The 20,833-nt window shown below is 38.2% G+C and overlaps 2 protein-coding genes across 7 annotated transcripts; both read left to right on the top strand.

The window, feature by feature from the left end:
* Nucleotides 1-980: 980 nt before the first annotated feature.
* Nucleotides 981-15,218, top strand: LOC113020323 (elongin-B). Of its 4 annotated transcripts, XM_026164178.1 has the most exons (17): nt 981-1,164; nt 1,918-2,119; nt 2,273-2,305; nt 2,404-2,522; nt 4,429-4,531; nt 4,695-4,727; nt 5,078-5,110; nt 5,210-5,443; nt 6,117-6,220; nt 7,321-7,486; nt 7,582-7,637; nt 7,954-8,578; nt 8,668-8,745; nt 8,897-8,950; nt 10,918-11,052; nt 11,728-11,836; nt 13,955-15,218. In XM_026164178.1, the coding sequence occupies exons 1-11, from the start codon at nt 1,100-1,102 to the stop codon at nt 7,624-7,626; spliced, it is 1,137 nt and encodes a 378-aa protein (XP_026019963.1). In that variant the 5' UTR covers nt 981-1,099; the 3' UTR covers nt 7,627-7,637; nt 7,954-8,578; nt 8,668-8,745; nt 8,897-8,950; nt 10,918-11,052; nt 11,728-11,836; nt 13,955-15,218. The 4 variants fall into 4 exon arrangements, with proteins under 4 accessions (XP_026019963.1, XP_026019964.1, XP_026019962.1 ...); XM_026164179.1 differs by having other exon boundaries at nt 7,966-8,745; XM_026164177.1 differs by having other exon boundaries at nt 7,954-8,745.
* A 611-nt stretch (nt 15,219-15,829) lies between these two features.
* Nucleotides 15,830-19,071, top strand: LOC113019979 (uncharacterized). Of its 3 annotated transcripts, XM_026163648.1 has the most exons (5): nt 15,830-15,870; nt 15,978-16,029; nt 17,248-17,555; nt 18,006-18,237; nt 18,314-19,071. In XM_026163648.1, the coding sequence occupies exons 3-5, from the start codon at nt 17,265-17,267 to the stop codon at nt 19,030-19,032; spliced, it is 1,242 nt and encodes a 413-aa protein (XP_026019433.1). In that variant the 5' UTR covers nt 15,830-15,870; nt 15,978-16,029; nt 17,248-17,264; the 3' UTR covers nt 19,033-19,071. The 3 variants fall into 3 exon arrangements, with proteins under 3 accessions (XP_026019433.1, XP_026019432.1, XP_026019431.1); XM_026163647.1 differs by lacking the exon at nt 15,830-15,870 and having other exon boundaries at nt 15,896-16,029; XM_026163646.1 differs by lacking the exons at nt 15,830-15,870; nt 15,978-16,029 and having other exon boundaries at nt 16,934-17,555.
* Nucleotides 19,072-20,833: the final 1,762 nt, after the last annotated feature.

The following is a 20,833-nucleotide window of genomic DNA, read 5'->3' as shown; positions in this document are numbered from 1 at the left end:
GTATGCCTGATTTGATTCATTTAGCTGCCCCAACTCTCCAGAGAAAAATAGTTTATATGTTTACAAGAATAATATTTTATTTATTTTTATATTTTAAGTAATTAAAAAAAAACCCAGCAGATCACCACGGAGAAAATGATCTTGGAGCTTTTTTTGTGTGGGTATTTTGAAGAAAATATCAAAGTATAGATGCAAAAACAAAACGGTAGGGAAGGGGGCGGTATTAAACTGCCTTAACCAATCAAGGCACAACAAAGAAGAGGGAGCAACAACATCCGGTGCAAAGCGGATATGTCAAGTTCGAAACATCGTTGAGTAAAATTATAATTTACTAATAGTACGTAAACACAAAATAATAATAATAATACTTGAAGTTTTCTTACATGCCACAGGGCTATTTCTTACTTATTGTTCTTAACTTTGTTTTTTTTGTCATTTAAAAAAAATTGAAAAAGTAGATTAAAATATAAGTGAATTTACAAAATGAGACAAATCACTATAAGAGTAAATGTAAACATAATAGATACATAATTCAGTCCTCCCAGTCAATTTTAGTCTTAGTGAATTGTGGCTGTGTTTTAAAGTACATATATATATTTTTTAATGCCTAAATTCAATTTATTACATTACATACAGTAAGACAAGTGATTTTATGGACATATCTTTCTGGGGAAACCACAGTTGCTGAACGATAACACGAAATTGTAGACTTAACCCCCAAAAAGAAAAAGCTATTAGTTTAGGAGATCATTTCAAAGAAATATCACATTTATGGATCCAGCAAATTAATTTTCTGTAGTTTTCACCATATGGTTAAACATAATCTCAATATCAGGAATTTTCACAAATACCACGATTTTTGAAAAAACAAAAATCATATTAATTATCAATCCTAAATATTATTAATTTTTAATGATAAATGTAAAAAAAAAGTACATATTTCTAAGGAAGAATAAATGCGACCTTTATTTTGAAATGTCCTTCCGGATGTTGAAGTGTCCAAATTGTTGTTAGCTGGAGACGTTTCTCATACAACTTTAGCGTTAGCAACAACAAAATCGGTTTTTGTGATTCCAACTTGACCGAAATTTGACCATAAATGGGGAGATATACGTGTGCCTACAACTGCGACACCTCGAGCGATCCAGACGTAAAGTTTTTTAAGTAAGTTTTCGACAATAGCGCTGCTTTTTGGTTAAACTAAACCAACAGACAGCTAGAAGCACGTTTGTAAAGTAACAGTGGCTGACAGAACTAGGCTTGTATCAGTGTTAAGACTCAAATTTTCCACCTTTTCTCAACATTTTAAGCCCACATAATTAGATCTTTTTCTGTATACATGGGAGTGCAGTTCGGAGTGCACCTGGAAAAGTTACCGAGACGTGTACACAAGCTCACTAAGCAAAAAAAGGAAAGCTGCATTTTTTTAGATGGTTTGGACATATGCAGAGGAGGGACAGTGGATATATTGGACAAACGATGCTTAACATGGAGCTGTGGATTTGGTAAAGGAGAACATACAGAGGGTTGCTGTGACAGAGGAGGATGCTAAGCATAGGTTGAGATTGAGGCAGATGAACTGCTGTGGCGACCCCTAAAGGCAGCAACTGAAAAAAGAAGAAGAAAAAAAGACCACTTAAGATCCTCTAAATTACATCTATGAGACAAAAATACTCCAGATTAAGATCTTTAACAGTAAATTATGCTCTTATTATTATGTTTTTCTGTTGTTTAAGTTTAATTATCTAGCTTACGTTCAGTATATCACGCTGGAAATACTGAGTGTTATATTACATATAGCATATCATAATTAGTTTTAACAGAGTTAGTCAACAGGTAAAATTTACTGAAATCTACACAATTTTTAGTGAGTTACTTTTCACACGGGAAAAAAATGTTTTCTGTGTATGCATGCAGGTTTCCCCTGTACAATCCCCGAAAACTTAAAAAATGGGTACTGAACATGAAGTGGAAGGACTGGACGCCGACTCGCTTTTCTGTTCTGTGCATCAATCACTTTGAGGAGCAGTACATTGACAAAACGGGCAAAAGTGTGACACTTCGGGAAGATGCGGTTCCCACCATATTTACACCGACTGACAACACACAGAAAAAGAAGGTTTGTGTGTATCATAGATAATTGTTGGCATCATTTAGAAATAAAACATTTGTGAAATATTTAAAGCTGCATAATGAAACTCCTCCTGTTTTTCTGTTTAAACCTCAGCGGCTTTTTAAAAATAAAGGTGTTGTTACTGTCTCCTTGATACAGGCTGCCATTAACCCGAGACGTAAACGACACAAGGTGAGCTGACCCAGACAGTTAGCTTTTTATTGTTTAACGTTTAATGTTATTCATTTTTCTAAATGCATTACGTGTTGTTTATTTTATTGTGAAAGCAGCAACCTGGTGCTAAAAGCTCAGAGAAGGATTTGGCTGCATCTGCAACATCAGCTCTCCCTGCAACAGACGACAGTGTCCGGGCCAAAGAACCCAGCCAGACAGACCAAGAGACATCTGGGTATGTAACTACACACAAGGAGACGTTTACTGTCCTAGTCCTCTTTTCATAAATCAATAATAAGCAGTAATGCTTCAGTATGCACAGTACGGATGCCCTTCATGAGGGATTTGTGTCTCTTCCTTGTTATCTTTCACTTTTTAGGCAAATGTGTGAACAGCTACACTATGGAGCCAGTTTCTTAAATCATTAATTATACGTCTAATAAGTCAGTGTTTACAGTTTGAAGACTGCCATTAGCTTCTTGTGCATATTTGCTTGTTAATTATTAATAATACATTTATTTGTAAAGTGCATATTTACAAAGTGCTTAACCGTTTGAATAAAACCACACATTAAGGATAAGTGTACATAATTAAACATGCAGTTAGTCTTACATTCATTCCTGCATACACACATTCAAAGAACCAAGGGCCAAAAACAACAGTCAAACAATTAAGGAAAAGCGGAGTTATGAAGCGTCACTGAAAACCAACCATAAAAAATTCAGCCAACCTGATAAGCTGAGGAAGGTTTAGCAGTGGCAACCTCAAAAGCATTATTACCTCTGGTTTTAAAGTAAAGACGTAAAACAGTTAAAAGACCTTTTCAGACCCAGATGACCCTCTTCAGTCTAAGCAGATCTGCTGTATAGGTAGGAGCCAAGCCATGTAGGGCTTTATATGTTATTAATAACATTTTAAAATGAAGAAAGGTTTAATTTTTGCAGTGTTTGTTCAATAAAGGAAACAAGGCTGGATGAGCTTAGAGATCAAAATTTAGATTGTGGTAAATAATATTAGCAGCATATTCCATATTATTCTCTAAAACCAACTTCCTCCTGTTCTCATCGCTCCTTAATTCACTGAATCTGCAACTTTTTTGTTATATATTTGCTGAGCTTTTAACATTCACACCATAATGAGGTTATGAGAAACAGTTTCTAGGTGTCACAGATTGATTCAGTTATATTCCACTGTATATTTATAGTGACCGTGTAGTTTGGGAAAGAAAGCCATATTGCTGACCAACTTGTAGTCTCGAGTTTAGTTTTAGTGCACTTCTTATCGTTCACACAGGTGTACTTAAAAGTGCTGCCTTGTAGTCATAAGCTATACATTCAAATATGCACATAAATTCTGAAAACAAAGCATTTTTCTTTGCGTGGTTTTGATGCTTGATATTTATTTGCTGAGAAAAATATTTGTTTTGTGCTCAGTGAGGGACATTTAAGATTTGTTAGAAGTTTTAGAAGAAAAGCAAAAGATTAAAAAGGATAAAAGGACTAAACATGTTACTTCTGACTAGTCAGTTTCTCTCAGAGGTATAAAAACAATCTGGTTTGTCAGCTGCTACCTGCTGAAGGATTGTGGCTCATAAATGTCTTTATAGAAGCAGTTAGCATTATACAAACGCCTCAGATTTTAAATTGATATATATTTAATGCACAAGCCTAAAAACCACAGTAATCTTGCAAAAAGGTTGTTTTGGATGGTACAGTTTGCAGGTATAACACAATGTCAAACCTAAGTTGTTGTTTTTTTTCTTTTAAAAGCTGATAAAAGCATTTAAGATGACATTTTCCTGCTGTACACGCATTTAAAAACAAATTTACAGTCATGGTGGTTTGCTGTATTGGTCCATTGGAGATCTGCCCACTGGTTAGGTCACTAAACCAGTTTTCAGATCTAACCAAAGGTCTCCTTGGGACTTGTTGTGTTGGCAAAGAGGACTTTCTGGTCGATCACAGGTTTTCTCTTGGAAAAAGATCAAATCAAATCAAACACCAGAGAGGTTTCTTTGGTGCTTCTCCTTCATAAATTAAAAATTTTTCCTGTTCTTTTATTTATTTTGTTAATAATTTCTGTACAGATATATATTATCGTTTCCTTAATGTTTTACGTTTTTTTTCTGTTTTAATGATTAGAGATCCCAAAACGTCAGAGAAATGGAGGATTATAATTGATGAAGCACTGATGAAGATCGATTCATTTCCACACTTTTTTCATGGAGATTACTGTGTACCACAGGTAAATGGAATTGTATTTTATACATACTGATCACTGGGATAACTTAAGAGTTTATGTTTAGCTAATCTTATGGCATTTACGGCATATCCGATATGTTTTATCTTGTTGTTTATCTTCATTAGTGCGAGTTAATCTATGTGTGTGTTTCCACCTGCATCAACAGAGTATCCACTGGGCTCCAGATAATAATTTCAGTGTAAGTAGAATATTTTCAGTCTACTGGGGATGTAATAATTCTCTGAAACTGGATGAACGGATGAACACTAAAACCACAACCCTGATCACTTGATTGGATCATAAACAAAAAATAAACTTTTATTCTCATATATTTCCAGTTCACCCACTACTGGGACATTTTTAAACAGAATTCACCAGACTAGCTTTAACCAAGGGCTCCACACGGGTATCAGGACACTAAGTGTTGCGCACAATTGTGTCACAGTTTCCTGTCTCTGCTGCATTATTCTTACACCCCTTTAATCTGTAAAGGTTTGTCTTTTATATCGTGGAGCACTTAATTCACCTCCTCTTTTGTCATTTTTACAGCCTGAGGATAAAGACAATGAAAACATTATAGAGGTACGTCTGTTGTACGATTACCTGCAGGTGTTACTCCAAATCCAAACCAGGGTTTTGGGTGGTTTTGTCCCTCTGCCTGATGCATTGTCCTGACTGCAGGTGAAGGAGCCATGGGAGTGGCTTGCTCTGGATGTCCGAGGACCGCTGCCTCAAACAGTAAACGGACACAAATACATTTTGACGGTGACAGACTTCTACTCCAAATGGGTGGAAGCTGTGCCGATGACAGCGTGCCTCCCTTCAGATGTGGCAAAGAACGTCGTGGACATCATTGCGCACTTTGGATATCCACTGAGAATCCTCTCTAGACTGCCTCTTGACATAGTCCACAAAGTGAGCGCGCACACTTGATTAATCTGCCTGGACTGTTTTGCAAAACCTGATTTCATATCAACATCAAAAATGTAGTTGAAATTTAGAAACTTGCATTTTTTAAAGTGCCTTATAAATCTGACTTGGAATTAGTGCCTGAAAACCAAACCCAAGGCAGTTAAACCCATGTGTAGTTATTATAGTGACATGCTTTTAATTTAGAAGAGCATATTTAACCTTCACAAGACCAACTCGGCAATCATATAATGCATAAAGAGAAGCTAATATACTCCTCCTTATTTTCTTTCACACATATACTGTTGTGGTTTGTTCCAAATGGGTAACAGTTTTGTCTTGTGGTACTTGCATGAATACAGTTGTTTTTTTTAGAGTTCCAGTATAAAAATATGGTGCTGAGAATGAAACTTTATCTATTCTGTGAGATGTCATGATAATTAAATGCTAATGAAATAATATTGGTTTTATTTTTGTTAAATTAAACATATACTCTGAATTGTCCAGTATAACATGTTATACTGGAAATGAATTACCACCAGCTGAAAAAGCCCTTTGTGTCTTCCAGCTCATAATATAATGCATGATACTTTTTTTTGTTATAAACGAATGTTATAGTGTGTCCTCATTGTCCAGTTTCATACAACTGTATACTGTGTGAATGTCTTCCCGATGACAGATCAACCGAGAACTGAAAGATCAGCTGAAGGTTGCTGTTGCTCTTGTGGTCTATCATCAGCAGACGGGCATCGCAGATATGATCACACCACAGCTGATAGACAGGTCTGTAAAAAGCCAGGGTGTGCTAATATTTGTTTTTTGTGACATTTTATAGTCTTGTTATGCCTTTATACCTGTAGTTTTGTTTCTTTTGGTCCTTTTCCAGATTTGATTAATTTTACCAAAATACATTTTGTCATTTGGATGACCTACAAAGTTCATTCTCTTGTTGTTGCAGGTGAAAACTTGTAGCTTTTAACACAGGATTAAAACACTTAGGTTATTAATAATATCACGAATGCTAAAGTCTCTGAAGTTTTCTGTTACCATATTGGTTTTGCAGTTAATAGTTTTAGATGCATTCGTGCTTTTAGGGCAGTTATAACTGTGCATGCACCAATAAATCAGGCAAACATCAGTATCTGTTTGTTAAGTGGTGATGTAACAGGATTATTCATAGTGAGTCATTCAAACCACACAGGCACATGTTTTAATGCATTGTGTTGTTGATGGATCATCTCTGAAATATAGTCCGTTTTCATCATCTTCTTCCTACCAGATGATAGTGGGAGACCCTCAACGTGAACTTTTATTGAGAATAGTTTTATCCAGATCTGTGCTAATGTGTTTCTATCAGCTCGACCATAACTAGCCACCTGGTAGTAAAGCATATGTCAAGTATCCCAAAGCTGCTGTTATTTTTTCCATCTACCTTAACATCGAAAGTTATAGCCGAGCTCTACTTTTTTCTTTTTTGTCAAAAAATATACTAAAGTGAGAATTTTGTCAACTTCAGATGGAAATTAGCTCTTCTTTACTTTTGGATGTCTGGACATGAAACTTTATTGAAACAGCGGTCACGCTCATTTTATTGGAGCTGAAAGAGTCTGGACAATTTTGAACTCTCTGTGGATTCTCAGTACTTGTTTTGTTGGGAGCTAAAGGAATATTTGAACAACAATTTTCTGCTGATGATGTAGTTGTCTTTTATAATAGTATTTATGTTTTTTTCTCAATGAGATAAAAGGGAATAAATAACACCAAAAATATAAAATATCTGGCACCTGTGGACCAAACTGTTATTACAAACAATCGGCGCATAATACCTGGATGTTCTGTCATGATAGTAACATCTCAGTGCTGTAATGTTCCTAATCAAACAGGATGGTGAACGATCTAATAGAGGAGCATGCAGCTGACTGGGATGTTTACCTGCCTGCCAAAGTGTTCAGTCTGTGCTTCAAAGAGCATTCAGAGACCGAGGAGAGGCCTTTCTCAGTGCTCTGCTGTAAGGGAATAGAGCCTGTTCAATTCCCCAGAGAACTGGATGTAAGTGTAGGTTTTAAAATTTGAGTTCTAATAAATCTTTAATAAATCTTACAGGTAAAGTAAAATGACTTTCTGTGTAATCCATTTTTTCACAGTTTCCACTTTCCAAGATCCGAGAGAGTGCCTTTGTGGTTAGATAGAAGTTTATTCGGTGAGTTTTATGTGGAGTTGTGCACCACACTGTAATATAATATTCTGTATTTTACTGTTGTTTGGAACTGTGTGAAGCATATGGGGCATTTGTGGAATATATCACTGGGATTAGGTAATTACTGTTTCTATAGCAATTATTCAGGTTTATATTTTCTCTCGGTTAGATTATTGAGGTGTTCTTTTAACAAGCATCAGAAATCAGTTGAACGACTTCAAATCCAGCAGTGAGACGTCTTAAAATATTATGCCAGTTTTAGTGACACTACACTGTGTTGTTTTAAACTGACTTAACAGTGATGTTCAACTTGTCTCAGTTTTATTTTCAGGTCACTTTAATTGGAAACAAACTGGAGCTGCTTTAGCAGCAAACCAGGGAAGAAGAACGTGTTCAGTCCTGGAGGTATTCGTTCTGGTGGAAACCCTGATGAGTGGACCGGGATGTTCTAGTACTGAGTTCTGTGGAGAGGATTTGTTGATGAAGCTGTGCATTTCGACAGCATTTTCCACTTTGTCTGTGATACACTGAGATGCTCCACCTATTTTTCATTCGCAAGTATTTTTGGATGTAGTATTTTAATTCAGTTTTTTGCTGTAGCACTGCAGCAAAATGTCTTGCTTAAAATATATAGCAGCATGTCTGCAGTGTTGAGACTGGAACAAGCTAAATGTAGGTTAGGAAGGCGAGACAGTTTTCTGAGCCATAGGAGACTGATCAGTATAGCATTATTATTTTTATGACTTCAAGCAGTTCAGCCACCTCCACTGGTAAGGTTTAGGCTGCTGATCGTTGATGTTTTCTGTTTGTAAAAAGGTAAAAGATGCCAATAAACTTTATTTAAATATCATTTTTAATCACTAGTGAATAGTTTTTGTTTATTGACTATCCATGTTATTCTTATCCAATCTGGGGGTTCTTGAGGCCAACTCAGCTACCTTAAGGTGAGAGAGGGGTACACCCTGGTTGCCAGCCTATCGCATGATAACACAGAGAGACGGACAACCATTCATACTTACAATCTCACCTACAGCCAATTTAGACTCGCCAGTTACCCGATGCATGTCTTCAGACTGTTGGAGTAAGAGGACCCAGACTGGAAAAAAACAAAGTAAAACTTTCTTCTTTTTTTTTAACAATAATTTCACAAACAGCTGATTTACAAGTTTTCCAAGAATCAGTTGACGAGCCTACAACTCACTTCTGCTATTCTTATTTTAAAGTAAAGAGAAGTGTGTGTTTTTCTGTCGCACTGTTTTTAGACACTGCTGACTCCTGAGGGTCAAGACAGAAAACCAAACCTCAGCTGTTGTCAGGTCAGTCATCCCACTCATCTCTGAGGGAAGGAAGGCGTGATGAAACAGTTTAAAAGGTGTCGATGTTACAAAACTTTACTTGTGTTGAATCCAAAAGGAGGAAGCTTCTTGCGAGATCAGAAAAAATCTGAAAAGAAATTAAGATTTCCTTGACCTACCCCAGATCTCAACAAAATAGATGAGTTCATTTATAAATATCCAGAATAATTATAAATATTTTATAGATAAACACACACACAATCTTTGCACTTATAAAATAATTTTGTATTTGAACACTATTCTCATCTGCTAAAAACAGTATTTTTAACTCTAGTGACTGCTAAAACTATCAGCTGTAAAATCATCTACTAATCTGTCTGCTAACCATCGATGGCAGGGGTATCAAACTCAAGGCCCAGGGACCAAAATCTGGCCAGCAATGACTCCAACCCGGCCCACAGGTTAGCTTTGAACAATATTCAAGCAGGGCACTCATTTTAAGCTTTTAACCGTGCTTTTATAAGATTTACAACTTTTCATGCTGATAAGGACCTCACCCATTCATACTACACCAAAGTAATTAAGTAACAGATAAACCGTTAAATGGCAGAGTTCCTGTTTCGCCCCACTTACTATGGAAATTTCTGATTTTTTGTGAATTAACAAAAGCATTGTTTTATTTTAAATTTTAATTTTCCACATTTATTTAAGCCCAGAGTTTCAGTATTCATGCTCACGTGTTGACTTTTGCAAAACAAAACGTCTCAGTGTGTGGGGAAAAACGTGGTGCAATCCTTCATAAAACGGGAGCTCCGATTAACTCTGATAATTTAAGCAGTTATGAAGAGAAATAAGACATTCAGACAGATATTCTCCTGTTGCATTAGTTTGTGCATGCACAGAGTGACGGCGCTGTGCGCGCTGCCCTCAGCTGGTGGATGGTGGAGTTAAAGCGGTGGCTGTCTGATGCTGCTCTGAGCTCATAGTTGTCGTTGTGCAGTGCAGTTTTTCTCCCCACTGTGTGCAGCCAACCGCAAGAAATGGTGAGTGAGGAAAACACATACAGAATATAGTGGCCTGTTGACTACGAAAAACCGACTTTAGGTCAGCCGGCAAACCCTCCCCAGAGCGGTAAAATGCCTGATTTGAGCAGCTAAGCTGGTCACAAAGCAATCACTCAGAGACGAATGTCTTTGTTTAGCTAACCTTTGCTAGCATTGGCTAGCTTCTCCTGCGTTAGTCAATACAGTAGCTCATGGTGGCTCGTTGCGCTATACTCTTCAAGTTGATAGCAAGTTAAGCACAGTGGGGTCCGATCAATGTGAACGAACTGACTGTTGTTCGAGATAAATCATCCAAATTTTTGTGGCTCAAATAGCCATCTAGCCGCACAAAAGCTAACTGGCTAAAGTTATCAGCTAATGCTGCCATGTATGTAACTTAGATAAAAAATGGTTGTTTAGCGTGAGCGGGGCTTGTTTTAAAAGTTAGAGGAGTTGAAACACAAACTGTCAACTTTATAGTTCAAGTCTGTGAAAACAGTTGATCGAGGAAGCCGCTACAGCTGGCGTTAACAGATGGCTGAAGCTTTGGTTAAAACTGCCTTAGCTAAGCTATGTGTCACTGCGGCTATTTAAAACGTGAGGTGTAGAGAAGTGACTTGGCTTACTCATAAAGTTACCAAAGTGTTCCCACACAGAATAACCTGGTTAAGCAGAGACTGTTTCAGTTTATAAACGCCCATCTACCGTCTGTTTGTTTTGCTCAAACTTTAACCAGCTTTTTCTCACGTGATAAATCTATCTGGTGATGGCACTGGATACGTTCTGTAGGCTCAACAGAGATGAGCAGTATCTGATATAAATGCTCAGAAAACAGAATTGAGCTTAATTCAGTAAGACAGGACGTGTGTTTCTGAGAATCAGGGTTACAGTGTTTATCACTATCATCACTATCTGATTTTCTCCTGTCACTTCATCTCACTGCAGGATGTGTTTCTAATGATCCGACGTCACAAGACGACCATCTTCACAGATGCCAAAGAGTCAACCACAGTCTACGAACTGAAGCGCATCGTGGAGGGCATTTTAAAGAGGCCACCTGAAGATCAGAGGCTTTATAAGGTGAAATAAATTACCTGGAAACCTTGTTAATAGTATTTTTTTTAACCTTACAATTTTATACTCTAAGCAATGTCTCAAAAAAAGATTGTTAATCAAAATAATAGCTGGAGCTCTAATACCTGTCCTTTATTCACTTGACAAAGCTGTTCTCACAAAACGTGAATCAAAGTTTTCTTTTGTTACTTGAAGTCTCCCCTGAATGTTTAGCCCCAGCAGTCAGCGGACAGGAGCAAACTTATAATTTATAACTGAAATCAAGTGACAGTAACATATTTTCAGAAATTAGAAGGAAGTCCTACATTTCCTCAAGCCCCCCCCCCCCCCCCTTCCCCTCTCAATGTAAAAGTGAAGTTGAGTCAATGTCAATTACAAAAAGCTTGTCCTCCATTTCAGTTTGTCAGGAAAGTCTAATCTTTCATTTAAAAAAAAAAAAAAAAAATCAAAGTTTTTACAAAGTTTAAATATTTTTACTTTGGTTCAGGTTCTATCTGAACACATCATTGGGCTTCCTTTTTTTCCTTTCCTCAAACTTTGGCTTTTTGTTGAGTACAAGCAGTCTTCACATCAGAGAACAAGGCCTCGCCATTTTCGCTTTGTTACAAAACAGTCTGTCCTGCAAACTTGATCCTGCAAATCTCTGAAGATGTCTGCTTCTTTTAACTCTTTCTTCTTCAGGATGACGTGCTGCTTAATGACAGTCAAACTCTTGGAAACTGCGGCTTCACAAATCAGACAGCCCGGCCTCAGGCCCCGGCCACGGTGGGATTAGCGTTTCGTCTGAGTGGTGAGTAGTTCATCTTCTAACCCACCTCAATACTAGATTTTACTGTGAGCTTATTCGCTTGATCTGAACTCAGGTTTAGGGAAAAAAAGATAACAGCCAAATTCTACATTCTGGATTCTGGTTTACACTAAGCAACTTGTCACATCGATGCGCTATACAATCCAAATTATCTCTAAAGTTCCAAAAACATACCTACCAACATTTAAGTTTCAAAATCTGGGAGTTTGTAGTTCTGTTGTAGCATATATATCAGGCCACAGACCGTGAGTCGTTTGGTATCATACCGCAAGTTGATGCTTGGGTGTGAAATTTGTGGTTTTCAGGGTTTTTTAACGTTATTTTTTTTATAGTTAACTCGGTTTCCCTGGGTCTTTTCTCGTGTGTTATGAATAAATCTTCTTTTTTTTTTTTTTTCTTTTTTTTTGGGTACCGGTACTGGTTTTATTTTGTTGTATTTATCCGCGACACCTTAAAGGGCGGCTCGTGAAAAGATTGTCGAACATAAACCGGTCCGTGGCGCAAAAAAGGTTGGGGACCGCTGGTTTAACGTACATGCACATATCCAAAATGTTGCTTTTTGTGAAAAATTTGTCCTCAAAAGAATGTACTACTAAAAAAAAAAATGAGTCTGCATCAAGCAAAGATGAGCTGGTTCTGCTGTTTTTAAACAAGAAAATGAAGAACCGGAGATTCCAGGTTTGTCCAGTTCCGATAAGAAGGCAGAATTTCATGGTTTGGTACAGGAGTTGAAGCTGTATCACGATGTCAGTGGGGCAGTTTGAACCCTTGTTGGCAGAGTTGGGACCACATCTGAGGAGGCAAAGAAATCATTTCAGAGAGCCGACTAACGGCGTTTAGCTGTGTCTGAGCTGAAATTGTATTATGTTACTATTTGTGTATTCAGTATCGGTGTACATTTGGAGCTACAAGCACACTTGTTGGTAATTGCAGTGGTCTGATTGGTGACGCCTGTTCATTCACATGATAAAAATTGAGCTTGATCCCAAAAAATTAGTACTATAAAATTACGCAGTCGGTGGGACTGGCTGCACCAAAATGCTCGCAAGAATCTTTCACGCCCAGCATGTAAAGGCTTTAAGTACTTTCCTGAATAACTTTAATAGGATATGTTCCCACCACAACTAATGGGTAAGCAAAGCTAGTCATAGTTTGCTGTTTGAACTGTAAGTTATTGTAATATGTTATCCTCTTTCAAGCCAAATGTGAGCTATAACCACTTCTGTTAAATTGTCCAGCTTTTAAAGAAAATTGTTGCAACTCGTTGTCTACAGTTGGAAAGAGGCGTTTATATTTTTACAAGTTTTTGATTATGTGTTATTAACTCTGGAAGCTCGGTTTGGTAAATGTGTCCAACTTAGCAAAGTCAATCACCCTGTGTCACACACACTGAAATGGGTACATATGTGGCTGAACTCATCATTGTTTATGTCTTGCGATTTTACTGCGTCTTTGTAGTAAAGAAAGATGAAATGGTAAAAAGAGGTAATTTATTTAGAACTCAGCTGTGGTGTCTGTGTAGAGATTGGCAAGGCACATCCTTTGAATCGGGTTGCCAGTTTGTGCCGCCAGATGGGTTGAAATTGTATTTGGAGTGTGTACTGTGTGTGCATTTCATAGACAATCTGGCAAATTGGGCAAAGTTGGCTCAACGTACAAAACGTACTGATCCGTGTATTCCAGTTATTCATGGTAAAGTTTAAGAGTCGTGCAGGTTTGGGAGTTTTCTGAGAGAAACCGACTGCCGGGAGATGGTCTTAAAATACAAGTGAAAACAGGAAAAATGGGAATGTTGCCAGAAAAGATTGCCAGAGCTTTTCAAAGAGTTTTTCTTTGTCACTCAGGAAATGCCATTTTTTTTCCAGTGGAAGAAGGAAAATACTTTTTAACTTATTCAGTGTTCAACATTGGTCTAGTTGTCCAAAACAAACACTTTGTGACTTTTTGGCGTTTTAAAAACTGTTATTTTAAAATTCAGGTCCCCCTGGATACAAAATTATTCATTTCTTTGGATCTCCTTTCATGTTACTTTGATCTCTTTCCAGAATTTAATGTCTCTTTTGTCTCTCTCTGTGTTTTAACTTTCTGTCGTTCTCCCAGATGATTCCTTTGAGCAGCTGAGGATTGAGCCCTTCTCCACTCCCCCTGAGCTCCCCGACGTCATGAAGCCCCAGGATTCAGGCAGCACAGCCAACGAGCAGGCTGTACAGTGAGCTCAGAGGCGGGGGAAACGAGAGGGACACACAGGGGGTCGAAGGGAGGGGTTGAATTTTTGGGAAGTGATGCCTCAGCGGGTGAAGTTTTGCCTTGCCGACGACCGATCTTCAGCTGGGCGTAAACAATTTCAAACACGGATTCCCCCTTGGTGTAAATGTGAGGGTGCTTCAAAGTGGTTCATTTTGTCCTGAAATCGGCGAACGCATGCTAGATAAATTGATAATTACACAAAAGACCCCACAGAGATACCTGACGGACTTGTCACGACACTGTCAGTCATCCACGGGGTTGGTAAAGGCTGAACATGAATAATTGTACCTCGTATTTAATGAATTCTAGTCTTTATTTGGAGTAAGGCTGATGCTGCCTTACTTGAGTTCTTTAATTTGCTGGCTTCAGAGTGGGATTTGACAAGGTGTCGCATTTTTAGGTTTTTATGTTTGTGTTTCTTTATTAAAATATTACTAGGATTAACTTTTTTGGGGGGTGGTTTGGATATGTGTTGCTGCAATAGCTTGGAGTTTGTGAATATCTAAGTTACTGAGACTGAATGACTCATTTGAATCTTCAGTACACGTCTTCAGGCATAGCAGCAATCAAAATTCAAGTTGTGGCGATTATTCTTTACTTTTCCCTTCTTAACATTGATGGAGACCTCTTCACCTTTCCTCAGCAACGATTGGTTGTAGCCTGTGACTTGCTTGACAGTCTGAAGTGAAGAGGTGACACGTCGTGGTTAAATTATGAGCTGTGCCTGGCTGCTTATTTTGCCTCCCATTTATCCCGGAACCATAGCTCATTTATGTCATGCTGCAGTTTGTGCTGTATTTTACACTGTTAATACCATAATGCGTATTATTTTCAAAAAATAAAAATAAAATTGTATTAGAAATAAACACTTCTGCACATCAAAACTTCACATTATGGTGTAACACTGGGTCTCATGATCTAGAAACTTAATAATGATTACAAAAAAAAAAAGTCTGTTATTACAGGAAGAAGATGTAATGGCCTGGTGGGTGTGGGAAAAGACGCTGTTTAATATTACATTTAAAAGCATATTTGAAGATTGAGGCTGTTAAACAGTGGGATGTGATGATCAAAGTTGCACTTGTAACTGGTTTAACATTAAAAGAATTGTTTTTCACATCTGTGTACTGTTGTGTGTTTGTACAATTTAAAGTGATCTTTGAACATAGACGGTGTAAAATGTTGCCCACAGCCACTGTGGCCTTGATGAAGCCACGATGTTGGTGTTTTAGCAGCTGCTGTTAAAACACCACAAGCTACTTAGGAGGTCTGTACCGCACAGAAAATCATATTTCGGGAAATCTGACAAGTGGATGACTTATTTAAACACACAGATTGTAAAGCTGTTATGAATGACGAAACTATCCATAGGAGCCAAAAGCCATTGTTGAGCCAGGCTGTAAATCTGTGAATTTTAACACTGAAATCTGTTGAAGCCAGCTTTAGAAGTTTGATTTGATGAATTGTGCAGCAATTCATCAAATCCACAAATGGATTTTCCTTACAAATGTGCCACCATTTAAGGCAGGGGTGGGAGAACTCAAGGACCCGTGTCCTGCAGGTTTTAGATGTCTTTGATCCAACACAGCTGATTTAAATGGCTAAATTCCTCCTCAACATGTCTTGAAGTTCTCCGGAGGCCTGCTAATGAACTAATCCTTTGATTCAGGTGTGTTGACCAAGGGTGATATCTAAAACCAGGACACCAGATTTTGAGGCCTGGAGTTCCCCACCCCTGATTTAAGAGGAAATAAGCAGGCTGTCCGATGGTATAAGATTTATTGCCGAGAAGCGCTGTTGTAACAAAGGACTTACTTTATGTGCCAAGCTCATTTTTTGTGTTATACATCATGTAGCACTGTTTCTGTTTTTTAAGGACCAACGTCTTGCTTAATCTGGCGTCGTCCAGCACTGGGCAGGTTCTACTGGTGTGTATTAAATTGGCTTTCTAACTAATAAGGAACTTTATTCAGCCAGAATGTAATTTGGCAGGATATGTGTTGTTTACTCTGAATGATAGTAGGACCCAGAACTGGGCATTGCTTCGTCTAAAAATCTAAACCACTAAACTGCGAAGTGCAGTCTCTTATTTATCCTGTCTTTTAATTACTGCTATAATTATGGATATCAATCTTTTGGTTTTCTGTTATATAATGTTCTGGCTCTTTTCTATTTACCATCTACTTCACTGGAAAGCATCAAAATTGGACTGAAACAACCAGAATAGTGACGATAACAGAAGAAGTTGGGACTTTTTATTGCCTGTGGTGTAAATAACCTCCTTTTAGGAAAATCTTCTTCTTCTCAAAAATAGATTTGACCATTCTTGTTTATTTTCACCTTTAACTTTCTGAGACATATTTCTTTAACGCAGTATTCAAATGAACAAAACAATATGTGACTGTAATTAAATATGCTGGGTCTACTTTCAAGAGGTAAATAAATCAAGACAAAAAAAGTGATAACTATCAACATTTCAACTTTGCCAGAGCACTGACATCAGAAACATCTCTGTACAAACTAATACAAACACTAATTTGTGAAAATGTTTGAAAATTTCTCAAAAGATATTTTTCATATTGCAGTCCAAAACCAAATGTGTATAATATTTATTGTGTTCATATTGTAAATACAAATTAACAATTTTTAAAGTTACACTAGTAAAATAATAACAGATTTTTTGATTAATGAACTTTCTAATAAGTATTAGAAAGGCTGCTTAGCAATCTCTCAAATCAGTTTTTGAATTGTTTTTTTTTTTCCACTTAATGTAATGTGACTTATTTTGTCCTTGTTCTGTCTCTGTATTGCTCACTGTTTGATTTATTTAATTTACTTTTTTTATTGTCTGTGTACCATTTTTTACACTTCTATTTATAATGATGAAGAAAAACTTTAGTGTGCTCATACGGTCACTGTCTTTCAACGTCTCAGTGACTCTGCCAAAATTCCGACAGTCCCTGAAAGCAGCAAACATTAGCTAGCTAGCCAGCGGGCTAGATTAGCATAGTGCTAACAACAGAATGGGTTTGCAACTGCTTGAAAGGACCGGTGACCTCTGCTTGGCTTCCATGCTCTGAAAGCATCTTGTTTCTCTATCGCCGGTATTAAAAAAATGGATGTCAGTGAATGTGTTTTATCGGCAGGCAGGGCCGTGCTGGACATGGTGGAACGGGAGTGGCAGCCTCTGTCTGCGGGCGAGCTGGAGCACAGGCTGGACCAGGCGGTGGAAGAGATCCTGGAGTCACAGCTCCTGGCAAAACTGGAAAAGCAGTCCCATCGTCGTCCTCCTCCTACCAATACTATTTACGTACAGTTACTACAGAATCAGGTGGGGCCCCAAGTTTTACACACAGCAACAACATCCAGTCCGTCCGAGCAGGAGGAAGAGAAAGAGGAGGAGGCTGCAGAGTCCCAGGAGCAGGTTGATACTGTGGATAATCCAGCGATCAAGGTAGTTTTGTGGCTTTAGTTTTCCTCTGAGAAAGCGTTTTACAGTTTTCAACTACTATTAAAAACAATAGTGACAATTTTTGGCCAGTTTTTTTAATTTTCAAACTCAAATTTAACATGATATTCAAAAATCAATTAAAAAGAATTTGAACCTGAATATGAGATAAACTAAGGAATTTCTAAAGTGTACCAATCATGTATAACAATGCCTTTAATCAAATTATAAGCTCTGCATTTCATATGTTTGTCATTACTCCTTAATCTCATAACTTTTTGCTGGATTCATTTGTTTTATCTCACCAAAAAAAGTGGAAAATGCATCTTTTTCTTTGAGATGTGGCTGACATCCCAGTAGAAAACCAGAAACTCTGCATGATCCGGAAGGAGAATAAAGTGGATACATGCCTATTAAATACTGTTGTATTTTGTTTGTGTCTCTGTGTTTCACCAGTACATTTCAGACCTACTTCAAAGCTCCAAATCAAGGACACGAATGGCTGGACGGGCTCGCTTATCAATGTCCCACACTGTCCTCCTGTCTCTCACACTGCTGTCCGAGCGAGTCAGTTACCGCACTGTGTCCCGCCGCTTCCAGCTGGAGAAGGGAAACATCCACAGGATCTTCTTCTCTTTCTGCCAGCGCATAAACATGCTGGAAGAGAGGCACATCAAATGGCCAGCTGGTGTGTTAATTTGTTGGGTCATTAATCATATGTGGGCAAATTATGATGATGATAATATTTTCTCTCTGTTCTTCAGGGAAAGAGGCTGTAGAGGCACTTTTCCCATTCTCCAATCTAATTGGAAAAAAGGAAGTAGAAGGAGGACAAGGTGTTCCTCAGGTTCTGGGAGTGTTGGGACACACCCGGATCCCTATTCGCCTGCCTATAGGGAAACATGATGTGGAGAGCACCATACCTGAGGTGAAGAGAATGAAGATGGAGGCCCCTCCTGACTCTTGGTTAAACCTTGAGCTTGTGTGTGACATTAGAGGCCGGTTCTTGCACTGCAGAATCAGTAAAGGATCTCATGTGGACAGAGGTCGTGCTCTAAGAGACAAACTCAAACAGAACCCTGACCTAATGCCTTCCAGCTCCTGCCTTGTGGCCAGAGCTGGCTACCCACTTACTGATCAGATTTTTACCCCGTACACAGGAAGTCACGGACCAAGAGAGGCGCTCTTTAACAAGACGCTGGAGGAGCATTTTCAGATCCTAGATCAGGCCATTGCCGATCTGAGAGCCAGGTTTCGGAGGCTCACGTATCTGGATATTGGAAACTATGACCGAGCCAGAGCTGTTGTGCTGACTGCCTGTGTGTTGCATAATGTGTTTCTGGACCTAGGACAGGCGGTTCAAGGAGAGAAGGAGGAAGCCACACCCCAAGATGAAGAGGGGGAGGCAGATGACGAGGGTGTATGCAGACGTGACTCCATTACAGATTTTCTGTTTAAAAGCTTTAATCATGGAAACGCGTGAACATTTCAATTTGTTAATAAACTTCAGTTGTGCTCGTGATCCTGGCATGTTGCATTCATTAACATTTGAAGGTAGTGACTGAACCCCTAAAAACCAACAGCAAAGGTTTCCCTGAGGTCATAGAGCGAGAGCGGTGAAGGGATCTCTGTGGGAAAATGGGCCTCCCTCGCTCTGAGACTTCAGTAAACACATTCCAGGTTAAATTGAACACAGCATTAAATTTATTATGTAAATCACTGTCAATAGTAAGAGTCAAAAGAGGATCATCCAAGATGTGCTCATTAGGTAACAACTTGTCAAGCTCTTCACTAACCAGAAGGTGACACCAATGTTTATATATTTTTTTAATACACGCTGTAGTGTATGCATTAAAAACAGTTACTAAGGGAAACCCAAAAGCATAACCTAACAGGGATGGCGGTAGCTGCCAACCTTAATATGACAACAAACCAACTTTTCATTAATTTAAATGAATGACACTTTATATTACACAGAATTCATTCATCAAGAGTTTAGCTTTTTTTTTAATTTAATCATCTCCATAGTGTGGTGTTAATGCATTTTCCTAACACACAAAAGATCTATAGTCCAAGATTGGGAGGAAGGCGTGTCAGGACTGTCACCGCGAATCAAATAGACTGATACGGCAAGGCCGGGATGGTCCATTTGGTAAAGTAAATCTGTTGGGCATCTTTATTGGCCTTTAGACAATAATTCTGATGGCAAAAGAACCAAATGGGACAGGCGGGAAAAAAAAGGAATGGCACTGCGTGTAAAAATCTGGCAAGTCAAATATGTGGATCTACTGCGGTGACCCTTTGTGAATAAAGGAGCAGCTGAAAGAAGATTACTCTTAATCCTTGACAAAGTTAGTTATAAGTAAATTCTTCTCTGTGTTCAAATCAGGCACCTGGTAGACAGGAAGACCTAAAAAAGAGCCTAAATTTAAAGTTTAGAAACCACAATAGCATGAAATGTGTTCTGTCATGAAAGTATCGTCACATTATATGTCGCAAAGCGCTGTCCCATTTCTACTTTCCTCAGTTAGAGCCCTTGCAGTCTCACACACTCAGTCACCTATGAGGTGTTTAGGTCTTCTCCCCCTGCATATTTCACCTCTAGCTTGAGCAAGTTGTCATATTAGAGTAGTAATAAGATGCACGGGGGTAACTTCCAGTATTTTTTGTACCATTCTCTAAGGTAATAGACAGCCAGAGCCTGTTTCTGTGCTAATGCTCACACTGCATTATTGCTACTTATGCTAATAATTTGTTTTAAAACTAAATAACTATATGTGCTGGAAAGATTTGCAGGAAGCTTTCAGCATAAAAAACACACAACAGAGACAGAGTTATAAACAAAGAGTATCTTATTAATACTTTAACATTTATACCAGTATCTTCATTAATCCCATTACTGAAATCTGTATTGTATTTGACTGCTTTTGGCCCGGCAATGGTTACTTTATTTACGTACAGTTTATTTTCGTACAGTTCTTTAACAGATGGGGGTGGATTCCCCATTTGTGTGTACTCTTCAACTTCATCCAAGTTTTCTATTTTGGTATAAAAATAAAAGATTCTTACATTATTTTGAGCACCAGGAGGAAAAAAGAGACAGGTTTAAAGAGAACTGTAATCTGCCTGCTGTGTTAAAGGTGAGTCTGGCCTCATACTGTACACCTGCTAATCCAAGCTACTCTGTAAACTGTAACGGTAAAAATGTGAAAAAGTCTACAAACATTAGACATTGCAAACGAGCTGTTCTTCTCATGCAGTGTTGGAAGGTCTTGGTAATTTCG

Source organism: Astatotilapia calliptera, chromosome 4 (genome assembly GCF_900246225.1).
Source record: "Astatotilapia calliptera chromosome 4, fAstCal1.2, whole genome shotgun sequence".
NCBI classification, from domain to species: domain Eukaryota; kingdom Metazoa; phylum Chordata; class Actinopteri; order Cichliformes; family Cichlidae; genus Astatotilapia; species Astatotilapia calliptera.
Note: the sequence above shows the minus strand (reverse complement) of the source record. Positions and strands in the feature narration are given on the sequence as shown.